General features: G+C 28.6%; 1 protein-coding gene across 1 annotated transcript; it reads right to left on the bottom strand.

Annotated features, from left to right (window-relative positions):
* Positions 1–1,308: 1,308 nt before the first annotated feature.
* On the bottom strand, positions 1,309–5,416 carry LOC130510192 (MLO-like protein 12). The gene is made up of 15 exons (XM_057006597.1): positions 5,228–5,416; positions 4,987–5,044; positions 4,608–4,852; positions 4,375–4,491; positions 4,229–4,289; positions 3,850–3,938; positions 3,675–3,749; positions 3,101–3,195; positions 2,934–2,983; positions 2,797–2,837; positions 2,535–2,708; positions 2,406–2,441; positions 2,239–2,306; positions 2,092–2,152; positions 1,309–1,895 (listed from the first exon to the last, which is right to left on the bottom strand). The coding sequence occupies exons 1-15, from the start codon at positions 5,342–5,344 to the stop codon at positions 1,428–1,430; spliced, it is 1,755 nt and encodes a 584-aa protein (XP_056862577.1). The 5' UTR covers positions 5,345–5,416; the 3' UTR covers positions 1,309–1,427.
* Positions 5,417–13,849: the final 8,433 nt, after the last annotated feature.

The following is a 13,849-nucleotide window of genomic DNA, read 5'->3' as shown; positions in this document are numbered from 1 at the left end:
GATATCGCTTAAAACTTCATTATGTAACTAGCAAACGATTACCTACTTTTTACCCAAAAAAAAACGATTACCTACTATAGCAACAAGAAAAAGTGTCCATGCTTTGACGGACTGAAATTTGAAGTGGTCATGGCCCATGGGTTAATTAATAGTCTAACTAAATATACATTATATAAGCCAATAAGTTAATTAATCCTGGTTAACCACATGTACATTACTTAATCCTCCTTGACTATTCACCAGCCCAACTCAGAAAAGTCAGACAGGGTAATCTTCAGATGATAACAACGTGTTTCTATGCAAGGTTACTGGACTTTGGTTTAGTTTATCCGGTGCAAAGGAAGCATAAGCTTGCCACGCTCGCAGCAATTGTGCACATCGTGAGTGTGTGACTGGCCCTCCCGTGTTGAAGCACTGACTGACATGGCGAGTTGCGTCATACTTTTAGTTATATTCATGCTTTTCCAGGACTGGCTGTAGCTGGAGATCCAAATTTCAAGACATTTGAAGCTGCATACCCTTTTGTCGTCCAAAAACTCCTCATTGAAAATTCTTCATTCGGTATTACATAAGTTTTGACCCTAATCATTTGAATAATGTTTACTAATCTTAGGCTCTGCTGCATACTGATTAGATTTTGAATGATGTTTTGGATGCAAATCCTTTCTTATTTAGCTCTGTTTATTGTTTGTTACTAGTATTTTAGGTCTCTCTATAATAACTTTTTGGATACCTCCTGGTAACACCATCAAGGGGTGAAACTTCTGTTCATAGCAGTTCTAATCAAATGGACAAAGATGTTGACACTGTAAAGACGGCGTAGTTCTTAGATGACTCTTGATGGCTGCGGTTAGTTTCTACACCTGTTGACGCTCTGATTCTGCTGGCCGTCCTTTGTTATGTTTGTCACCGCCTCTGCTCTTGCTTGCCATTGGTTTGTGATCTCGGTCTCTGAAAGTTTGGTCAACTACTTGTCTCTGTCTGCTCCTGTCGCACTTCGTACCTGAACAGAACCAGAAGTATCTAATGTATATTGTTGTCAAGCCCCCAGGTAATATAGTCCTTTGTAGAAGGGTGAGATTCCATAGAAAGTCTCCAAGATTTGGCTCCATGTCTAATACTATCAAACAATTATTGTCACAGATATAACGAGATATGAGTATATGTTACTATTACAAGCAACATACTCGAGACATCAAAATCCTTTTGCCGTGCTTCAATTTGATAACAAAAGCAAGGTCTTAACTCGTGGTGCTTTAAGCAATTTATGTTGATGAGAATAATGTCTTTTTAAATGATTTGATATCATAAAACTATTTGATTTTTGTGCTGACAGCAAAAACATAAAAATAAAATAAGAGCGAGAAGTGTTTCATTCCAAAGTTTATATCATTTACAAAGAAACAACAAGTCAAGTATAGAACTCATCACTTCTTGAAAGTGAACTCTGGCAAATCAACCTTGACATGCTCAGTAATCTCTTTCTCTTCTATAACAGGACTAGCTACGTCAGCATGTGGATGCTGACTAGCTACGTCAGCATGGAGATGCTGACTATTGCTGTTATCAGAATCTGTGATCTCAGGGTGGGGAGTGACATTTTGAGATTCAGGATCAAAGAAATGCGGATGGCCATGGCCGTGGCCGCCAAAATCAGAGAATCTAGGAGGAGAAGAAGAGGCAGTGAAGCTAGTTTGATAATCAAGGCTGCGGTTTTGTTTGTGGAGGAGATGCATAGGTGACATGCCATGTGTTGGCGTGGTGGGGCGGCTAGAGTGTGGTGTGTTGGACCCTGAGGTTCCATGTTTTGTCTGTTTCTTGGCTGTGTTGTGCCATTTTTTCAATGCATTGGCTACCCTGTCGTTGAATATGGTCGGCCTCATTGAAGTTCCCATCTGCAGTTACAGTTTAGTGTTAGAGAATGCAACATAGACAACTTGAGACCTAGCAATACGAGACATGCATTAATCGAATGCATTGCCATTTGATGTTAAGTTAAAAATATCTAAACACTGTTGAAATTATCAAAGTTTGTCTATACTAAATAATAGATTGTATCAAACACAACGTTTAACAATTTGGATTATATACCTGAGTCACAAGAGCATAGAGAGGTAGAGTGATGTAGCTGCATACAACTTGTATCAATACCCTATCGTATACAACATGATGAAGTTTAGTGTAAAGATACTTGATATATATTAGTTTTTTTATGTATTAGTCGAGGAGTTTACAAACCCCATGGTGATTCTGAGTGCAATATCTACGGTTTTGTGGTGGAAGCAGTTCTTGAGTGTGAACTCGTACTGCAAAATTATTACCAAAACCATCATCAATTAGTTTATTGAAAAACAACTTTTTAAAAATGACTTTTTCCCTTTCAAAAGAGCTGGATTGTTACTCACGGTACTCCAAACGAAGAAAGCTAGTTGAAATGCATTCTGTAAGAAAATTGCATAAAATTATTTTTTTTTAAGAAAAGCACAAGTCAAAAATACATAAACACACATACGATTGACTAAATTAGTTAATACCGTGAAAAGAACCAAATGAATGAGGAAGAGAATAAAACGTGGACGACCAAACCAAAAGAGATCATCACCAGGTTCAACCACAGGAGCTCCTTTAACCACATCTCCTTTATCTTGAATCCTCAATCCTAATTTCGATATTATCAATTGGAGTTTTGCTCCTACTATTAATATCACCTTCATTTCATTAACAGACCAAAACCATATAATTAATATCACTAACACCAAATGAAAAGTTTGAAGTAATGCGTTTATAATAACTTACAAATAAAGGGATGAAAGGCAGCCAAAAATAGGACTTCGATCCTGTTATAATTTTAAAATAGAAACATAAATTCATAACAATTTGATATATAATTTTCTTAATTACTAAAAAATAAATTATAGAGAATTAGGACCAACCATGTGTATTAGTCAATATGAATAAGACAGCAATGCACCAGATCACTGGGCTACAGTTCCATTCACACACAATAACTTATATAATCAGTAAATTTATAATATTTTCGAAAATTTAATAATTGTAAAAAAAATATCAATGACTGATTTAAATGAAGAAATGGACTAACCTTATACCGACAACAGCCTTGAAATCTTCTTCCAGAGATCTTTGAATGTACTTTTGGAAATCGAAACGAGCTTCACTTCCTGCTGGCATATGCGCCTGCACCCATTCAGTAATTTTGTTTTAAAAACTTAAATTCAATTCTAGAATTGAATAACATGTAGGGTTTGATTTCGAAGGAGTTGTAGCTTTATATATAATGTTGTAGAATTAATGTTTAAGATTTATTTGTTATATCTTTATAAATATTTGTTGCAAAATTCTGGTTGTAGGTTTGAAAAGATATAATTATTTACTTATACTCTAAAGCAAAAATGTAAGTATCTAAGCTATTTTTCGATCCAAAGAAGTATCTAAGCTATTTTTCTTTTTAAAGCCAAAAATATAAAAAAATGAAAATACAAAGCTTTAAAATTTCTTTTTAAAACATGTTTGAAGAGATTTGTGCTTTTGAAAAAAATTGTAGAAAATATTCTATAAATTTCTAAAGTATTTGTCAATCATCACCATAGTAGATTTTTTTATGATCAAGACTAGTAAAATAATAATTAATTTTTGAATAAATAAATATTACTCACCATTATAAAGCCATGTCTTAGTGTAAGATAATCCACTTTTGTCACTGATCCAAAGAACTGTCTGAAGAAACATGTCTGCAAGCTCACCATTTATCCATTATTTTTGTAATTTAAAACCAAATTATAGGGAAAAAAGAGAGTAAAATTTTACAAGAATATATAAATAAAAACTTACAACCCAGAGGGTAAAGGAAGACTTGCTCCATATATTCAAATGTCTACGTCCAAAAGATGTATCTCTTGCAAATCTGAACCTCTCTGGATCTACAATTTTAATTGAATTAAATAAGAGTACAGAACAAATGACTTGGTATCATTTGGATATTCTACTCGTAAATCTGATTATAAAATTCAATAAAAATATACGAGCATGAGAGTTATCGATGAATAAAAAATACAAGTGATACGTGATCATGATGTTAACGTTGCCAAGTCAAACACCGACGAATATATTTTTATCTGAAAATACTCATTTTTGTTTTTGTTCTCTTTGATGATTACTGCGGAAAGAAACTCTATGGAGATGATATAATGGATAATATGTTTGTGCTTACCATTGGCATATTGGTATTCAATTGTTTTGGTCTCTCTCTCCCATGATTTCCATTTCTTCATCTGCATTGCATATTACAGCACAGAGTTAAAGACATACATAATTACATATATATGCACTTGTGAAAAATGTACAAATATCATGTACCTTGGTTTTCCCCAAAGCATAGGTTATAATGCAGTAGAGAATATGAAATACAGCGAGCACGAAGATGAATATATGCAATTGGTGGATACCATACGCAGATACTAATGCTACTTTCCCCTGAAAATAATAATCACAAAAAATCAAAAATTAGATTCATATAGTATCTGTTAAAAAAAAGGAGGAATTTTTTTAAAAAGGTTAAAAGGAATCAGTCATTAAAATATAAAACATGCCTTTTCTGCGCATTTGTCATAACCCTTGGTGGCTAAACTTCGACGAGGACTATAAAAGTCGTTGAAGTCATAGTCTTCAAGAACCTCACGACCATCGTCGATATAATCTTTACCATATTTAGCGAGCTCTTGTTCTCTGCTACAAGGATGCCAAGTCGCAGCTATTCTTTCTGGGATGCAAATTTGGGAGACTGGTGACTGCAATACTACAAGTAGAAGCGATATGAATCCCAGTAGCATCAATTCTATTTTCACCAGAAACCAAAAAAAAAAAAACAAAAGTTAGTTGGAAGTTCAAGTAGAAAAAGACTAGTTAGACTGTGATACAAAGATACACCCAAACCTATGATAAATAATATTTATAGAAGAGTAAACTTGCCTGCTTTAACCTTTTCAAGAGCTTCGTATAAAGCCTTCTTGTGCTTCCTCTTAAACCACTACAAAGATTGAAAAAAAAATAAAAATAAAAGACTATAAATGGGAGTTACCGACTGAGTTTTGATTTTCTAGTAGGAAAAAAAAGAGATGATGTAATAAGCATTAAAGGGTTTTTTTTGTTTTGAACACCAAGCTTTGAAGGCCTTATCACTGACACTTGGAGAAGAAGAAAATATACGTACGTGACCAATAAAGTGCAAGAAATATTCGATCATGATAGAGATGAAAAGAATAACGAAGCAAACAACAGCAAGAGCCCATGTTGGTGTCTCTTCCAACGATCTATCTTTTATTGCCATTAGTTTCACTTCTCAAAACTCTTTAACTTTGTGATCAGCTTTTTAGGGATTTACAAGTTTTATAGATAAGATAAGGGGAAAAGGAGAAATAAAGTGATATGGCTTTTTGTTCCTGTTATGTCCATATATATACACATATTAAAACTTAAAATAAATCAAAGTACGTTTTTATTATTAATAAAACAAGATAGATGTACACATACACTGTTATTATTAGCTTTGCAAAGAGAATCTAAGAGCACCTCCAATGGTGTTACTCACCATTGGAGTCCTTAGCCATTTAATATTTTTTTTTTTGTTTTTTACTTTTTGAATAGTGAAGGATTGCATTCTAAAATATCTCTCCAATGGTGTTACTATTATAGACATAAACCCGACGAAAACCCTAATTCGAAAAAAATCCTCAATTCGATTTCAATCCCTAAATCTATCAAAACACAACAATCAAACCGACAAAACGAAAGAAAGGGATATGCATGAAGAAAATAAGCAAAAAAACACGAGTTTAAAACGGTCCGATTTATCTTCAGAATCGAGGTCTCCACAATCGCCTTCGTTTCACCTCGGAGAGGGGAGAGACTTTTTTTTTTTCTTTTCGGTTCGTGAAATGAATTGATTTTTTCTTTACCCAAAACACAAACCAATCGGCAGCCACTCACAACACTCCAGCGCATCACGTAACCGTAACGCAAATCACCTAATTAAGGACTCATCCTTAGCTCGCGTTATTCTTTTATTAATATTTTAATGCCAAACAGTTAAGGATTACTGCTCTCGTTACCGCGTTGTGGCTGCTCTAAGAGAGACAAAACAAGTGAAAGCTGCAGTTATATTTATAAATAATCAGGGGAACCAACGGTTTGACTAATTTAGACTATTTCCAACCCCACTTCATTTTCACTTTTTACTTTATTTTGAAGAAAGTTTTGCTCCAACCTTACTTTATTTTTTTGCTTCAAAATGAAGCCATGAACAGTGTTGCTTCAAATTTGAAGATCTACTGTACATATCTTCATTTTTTTAAGATAAACTTTTTCATTGCAAATTGATTTTTAACTTTTATTTATTCTTATTTTTTTGCCAAAATAAACAATTTACTTTAATAAAATCCAATTAATTTCTAATTTCAGTTGTTATTTTCATTATATCAATTTAAAATATTAAATATACTTAAAATTTATACTAATAAATAAAATAAACTTACTTAATTAAGATAAAAAGTCAAATACATAATTAATAACACAAAACTAAACATATAAAACTTAGAGAAATTGCCAAAAATACCATTTTCATAGTACCACTTTTCATGTTTACACTAACCACTTTTACCACTACTTTTAATGAAGGGTTTAGATTTGAAGGTTTAGGATTTAGGGTTAAGATTTGATGTTTTAGGGTTTAAGGTATATAGTTTAGGGTTAGAGTTGAGGATTTAGGGTTTATAGTTTAGACTTTAGGGTTTAGGGTTTAGGATATTGAATTTAGGGTATATAGTTTAGGGTTTAGGGTTTAGAGTTGAAGATTTTGGATTTAGGGTTTAGAATTGGAGGTTTATGATTTAGAATTTGAGATTAGAATTTTGAAAAGCATATAAAAACAAAGATATAAGAGTTTTTACCATTTTATTAAATAAGGTATTTTTGAAAATGTGTCTTTAGTGGTGGTAAAGATGAATAATGGTACCTTGAAAGTGGTATTTTTGAAAATTCCCCTAAAACTTATTAATACAACATAAACTAAAACTTAATAATCTGGTAAATCATTTGTTTATTAACACTAAACATATAAAATCTAATGTTTTTGTTTATTTATTTATGCTTGGTGTAATAATTTTATTATAAGATATGTTGAACATGTTGAATTATGTTTGAAATAAAAAAGTTGGGCAAAATTAGTAAATGTGAAAAACTAGAAGGTGTTATTAAAAATTAATGATAAAGTGGAGAAATAATATGTTTGGAATATTTCTTTTACAAAAGAGAAATGAAGTAAACCACTGGAATGAATGTTGCTTCATTTGTTTTTTCATTTTGGAGAAAGTACATATTTGAAGATAAAAATGAAGCCAACCATTGAAAATGTTTGTAGACAAGAACTTGTTGAGGTTATAATATAAAAACTAAAAAAAAAAACTGAGGACTTGAGAAGAAGAGGCTTTAGGAGATTGGTAGCACCGTAGCAGCCACCGTGAATGTCCACTTTTAAACTTATACGGCTATACTTAATAACGAATAGTCTAATTATAAAAATAAAATAAAATATGCAGTCGTTGTGAAAAAGACCGAAAGAGACCAAAACATTGATCATGATTGAATATGGATATGACTTTTACGAAGATCAAATAAATGATTTTGGCAGTTATTGCGAATGTCAGTATTTGTAACTAACCAAATAATTATCTTTCAGCATATCAAATATTCCCTTTCCCTTAGTAGTTCCTGCATAAGTGTCAATTTAACATTTTTTACTCAGATTAAAAAATAATAAAAATATATATAAGTTATTATTAATTATATATTTTTGATCAATAATACTTAAGATAAATAAAATTACACATAACAAAAAAATGTTAAAATGACATTTACTATGAAACAGAAGAAGAATAATTGAATGAGCTTACTGAAGATAAGAATTTCAAACAGAAATAAATTAAGGTGGCCTAGGCAATCCCGTTGGGTAACTTTAGAGCCATAACGAAAATCAGCATGTACAACATAAGTTTTATGAATCAATACTCAATAAATACGAAAAATAATAAATTTTTGTAGTTTTGAATTAGACCTATTTAAAATACGACAAAACTAATAAATTAATAAATTTTTGAAAAATTCTATGTAAATATATGGTCTCATTAAAAATCATAAACTGATTTTTAATATAATTTTTATAAACGCATACTAATAATTATATTATTTATTTTATATCCACAATAGAGTCCATATATATTTCTATTAACATTTTCAAATATTTTGATATTATTTCGTAAACATATATCTAAAACAATATTTAAATTATATGAAACATATTTTTTATACACCAAATAATATGATAAACGATATAAAGTTAATTTCTAAAATTTAATAAATGCATATACAATAAATCAACATTTTCTTATTTTATAAAATATATCATTCTAAAATAGAAAAATATAAAAATGAAATTTTAATAAATTAAAAACTCTATAATTTAATGAAATACTATAGTCTCAACATTATTGTTATATATACTATTCCTGTGTGTATATATATATATATTAACGAATTTTCATTGTATAACCATAAAAATACTTTAAAAACATAGCTTATTCTGTATATTTTTATACTAATTGCAGTTTTATCCTTTCACGTTTCTTTCCAATTAATCACTTTTTTATCCTAAAATAATGGTTATTCAAAATTTTAATTTACATATAAGAACATAATAATTTGCCAAAAAAACATAAAACTTGATTTTAAATACAAACCTATTTCGGTCAAATGAAAAAGTAGCCCAAAAGCCTACTTAAATTACAATCAGTCTCTTATTACCAAACAAAAAAAAAAAGAATATACATTCTTATGAATATAACTCCAGGAAGCCTTATGTGAGATGAATTCCGGAAAGTCTTCTCGTATAGTAGATTTTAAAAATAATTTATAAATTTTATAAAAAATATTTTTATGAGAGAAAAATTGAAATAATGTAATTATAAATATTTTAAATAATATAAATTAATATATAGTAAAATTGAATTGTTTTCAACATAAATGGATAAATGTAGATTGAGTCATGATAGTCTTTGGTTTAGGATTTTGTAACATATGTTATGGTTATGTTTATATTTTCAAGGTTAGAATTTTGGAATCTTAACTTTATTAAAAAAATTGACCTATATTTGTTGAGTTTTGCATATTAAAAACTTTAAAAATCATTTAAAACTTAATGAAGTGTTTGTTTCTGTTTAATTAGTTATTTGATTTTAAGGTTTATGTGACTTAATTCTACTAACAAATAATGTACTAGAAGAATTTTGTAGAAGACTTTTGGAAAAGTCTTTTGGACGAATACTAAATTTAGGGTCTATAAAATCTTTTGTTTAATGTTACACTGTTAGTATAACAATATTACATACACTTAAATGAAGTGTTTGTTTCTGTTTAGTTAGTTATTTAAATTTAAGGTTCATTAGATTTTGATCCTCGTGGGATATTATTTTTATTGTTTTATTTACAAATAGATCGATAAGTCTTTTGTTTTGACTATATAAAAGGTCATATGATCAAGTTTCAATTATACAGATCTGTTATTTGTTACTTAATTATATAAAAAAATACTATACTATGAATTGTTGATTATTTCTATAAGTTAAACATAATTCATATGATTAAAATATATAGAATAAGAAATTTTATAGTGTGTACAATATGAATAAATTTTTATTTTATAGTGTCTCACACAATCTTTTTTTTGTTTCTAAATAAGTTAAACAATTATTGTATCTGAAACTTTTACTTGAGAAAGATTTTTATTCAACAATTATATTTTCCATAACATATTTCAAAACATATGAAGTGGCCCAATTTTTTTTAGTTTTGTGATGAAGTCATAAAATAGTTAGTTAGAAAATTTTAATATTTAATATTAATTTTTAAAATTATTGCAGATTTTAATTTATTATTATTATCAAAAACGTTTATGGACTATGAAATATATTAATATATAAAAATAATCCATTTAAATGTATTATAGGCCAAAAAACCAAAAACAAAATAATGTTATTAATGAAAATTTCAATTTGTTTCATAAAATTAAAGACCATTTTGGAAAACTTAAGTATTTCATTAAGGGCATAAAATGAGAATGATCCTTTTAAATGGTATTGATTGATGTGACTTAAATTTACTAAAAATAATTCACTATAAAACTTTTGGGAAAGTCTTTTGGACAAATAGTAAAGTTAGGATTTATTAAATCTTTTGTTTAATGTTAGACTGTTAGTATAACAATATACATACACTTATTATATTCTATATATAGTACGATATAAATAATAACACACAATATATATATATATATATATATATATATATATATATATATATTTAGATGTAATTAGATGTAATTATTATTTTTATATAATTATTTTAATTTGTGAAAATATAAATCAGAAGACACAAACTTAATTTGTTTTGTATTCTCTTCTTCTTTCTGATACTTTTTGTGCTATTGGAAATGTCATAAAATACTATTTTATTTTGTAGACTTAATATATTATGTTCTGATAGTCTCTTCTTGTATCTCTTTATTGTTTCTCATATATGTCATATTCTTTTCCCTGCCTTCAAATCATTTTCCTCTTCCCTTTATACTTTTTTTTTTCTTGACAACTCCTCTTCCCTTTATTCATCTGTTTATTTTTAATTCCTATGTATGTTCGTTTACTATACTACACATTTTATATATTAATTTAAATACAAAACAATATCATATTTTTTAAAAAAAACTCTAAACTATTAGAACTTAAAAAATATATTCATACATATATAATGATATTCACATATATAAAACGAAACAAAATATTCTTTTAAATTTTTAATATATATCTTCAAAAATCTTATTAAAATTATAACTTTCAACTAATTAAAAATTAAATAAATAAACATAATAGTATTATTAATCATATTATATTAATAATTATTATATTTTATCATGATAGTATGCTTTTATATTTGTATAATGTTATAATATGTTTATATTGGTAATTTGTTATTAAACCACTGCAATATATCATAATCAACCAGTTCCAAATATCCCGCAAACGCAAAAAATTTAAACGTTATGATAATCATACAAAACGCTAAATAACGCTTGAAAAAATTTAGCGATAAGTGAGAACTTTATATTAAATTTGGTTGAGCAGCCAGCCCAGATGGGCCTCCTAGAGCAAAATACTAATTTTGTACTAATTAGTATTCATTTTTTTCACTAATGTATCTTGTTTTTTCAGGATTTTAATCACATGGTTTTCATCTTCCACTTATTTTTTTGTATATGTATATTTATGTTTTCTATAAAGATAGATCTATCTAATATTCCACTTATTTTTTTTTTAAGCCAATTGAACATTTTTGAATATGCATGTTGTTCAAATTTGGGTTTGGTTATGAAGGTTTTTCAAATCTGGGTCAGACTTGAAGACTTCTCGAAAGTTTTCTCAGAATTCTTCTAAAGTATAATGCGCTAGAGGAATTCCCTGACTTCATGGAGGATTTCTTGAAAGTCTTTTCAACGGAGTTTTCTCCTATGTCTCATTTTCATAACTAATATGAGTGTTTTGGTAAGTCATCATGTCTTATTCTTCTTCATTTAGTAATCTTTTGTTGCATAAAAAATTTACCTTTTTCCCATTCTCTTTTTAATCCTTTTGAACTTGAAAATACCAAACTTTATATCAATTTCTCTTTTTTTTTGTCTCATTTTTTTATTAATTTTTTTTTGCAAGTTTTTATCACATGCTTCTCATTTTCACTCATTTATAGGTAGATCTAATTTTTTTTAGATATGCATTTTTGTATGTTTTAAGGTTGATTTATCATATTTTCCACTTATTTTCTCTATTTAATGTCATTTGAACATTTTTGGTCTGAAAAGTTTTTCAGATCTGAGTCAGACTTCGGAAAATTTATGGAAAGTCTTCTAATATATAATGCGCTAAAGATTTTCTGAAAGTCTTATGACGAATCTTCTCTCATATCAAGTGAAGTAAAATTTTGTCTTTGTGAATGAATAATCTATAATAGTTTTGTTTGTGGTCTATTTTGTGATTTGTATGTTCACTCTTTAGTTGTGAATTCTTTTGTAAATTTGAAAAGATATTAATGAAAATATGTGGTAAATATGTTCATGTTTACAATATTATCTTATACTTGATATTATTGAAATTAATTGATATAACTTCAATAGAAAAACATAATAACACAAAAAATTCGGCAAATTTATTATAAATAAGAAAAAAAACTTCTAAAAAAATCCTAGTGAAATCACAAAAGGTAAAACATACAGTAGTTTTGTATGGATCCTTCAAAACGGCAGGACCGATCATGGTTCTCTTCCCATCCATGCAAAACTCCTCAGACTTGAAGAGTACTCTTGACCTTTTTCAGATTTTTTTCATCTCAATTTTTGATATCAGTTAAGCTTTTTCAAGTTCATGTTTACCCCTATCGATTAGTATGATAATATTTTAGGCACATAATGCAAAATCCAAATGGGTTTGTTTAGGACTCATTTCCAATACTCATCAGAATTTGATTTTGCTTATATGATAGACATTTGTCTACACACTTTCTTATGTAAATAAACGATGCATATCTATGTGGCAATAAGAAACAGTGGGGTAGCATTAACGGGAATATCCTGTAAATGAATATATATATAAGCCAATAAGTTACTTAATTCTTATTGACCATAAGACAATTACACAATCCTTATACAGCTTACAAAATATTATTTTGATACAACGAATTACTTAACGTGAATAATATTTTCGTTTGGGATGATATGATGATGTACTTAAATTGTAGATTTCATTTGATAAATAGGAAATTCCTCAAACGAAAACTAACTTGGCCATTATCACTATTCATTTTGTAACCATTTTACACTATATTGGATGTGTATTATTGTTTAAAGGTGAAATTGTTTTTTCTCCCCTTTTAAGCAACCCAATGAACAGTATGCATCCAAAAGAAACCACACATCATGATATTGTCAAATGCTAACCAGGGACGGATCTAGAAAGTTTTGCTGTGGAGGACAAAAGTTTTCAAACTTTACGGATGAAACATACTTAATCTTAGGTTTGAGATTTTAGGAGGGAGAAGGGCAATTATTAAAAAGGAAAAGAAAAAGGAAGGTTGAAATTTATTTTATTTTATTTAGAACCTCTGAGATATTCTTAGGATCTTAAAAAAATACATATATTCTTTAGGATCTTACCACCCACTTGTTAATTTATTAATAGTTTCTTTTTATTTTAAAAGTTGATAAAATTATTTACTGAACAATATTAAAATAGCAAAAAATGTATTAGATATTCAATTAAGTTTCGGGGTTGCTCTCAATACAGATATTCAACCATTGTCATGACTCTTTCTTTTTTCTTAAAACACGCAACCATCGGCTAGTTTACAAAAAAAAACACGCAACCATCGTCATGAGTCATGACTAAAATATTTTTTCTTACTTCCAAATTCCAATCTCATATTAGTAATAGTAACGTAGGGAGTACGTGATTGTCAAACTCAATTATTCGGTAGGGGTCCGAAAAATAGTGCTTATTTCTATTTTAGCCCCAAAAAAAGTTTCGTAAGCAAATATGTAATAATTATATCTTGGAGGCGTGAACTGGGTGGTCAACTTAAACCTAGTGAATAACGCAAAAAGACAAATTAACTTCTTTTAATTTTAATGAATATATTGTACGAAAATATTAATATCATAACTTATTAGTCTAGGCTAGACTGG

Source organism: Raphanus sativus, chromosome 3 (genome assembly GCF_000801105.2).
Source record: "Raphanus sativus cultivar WK10039 chromosome 3, ASM80110v3, whole genome shotgun sequence".
Classification (NCBI taxonomy): domain Eukaryota; kingdom Viridiplantae; phylum Streptophyta; class Magnoliopsida; order Brassicales; family Brassicaceae; genus Raphanus; species Raphanus sativus.
Note: the sequence above shows the minus strand (reverse complement) of the source record. Positions and strands in the feature narration are given on the sequence as shown.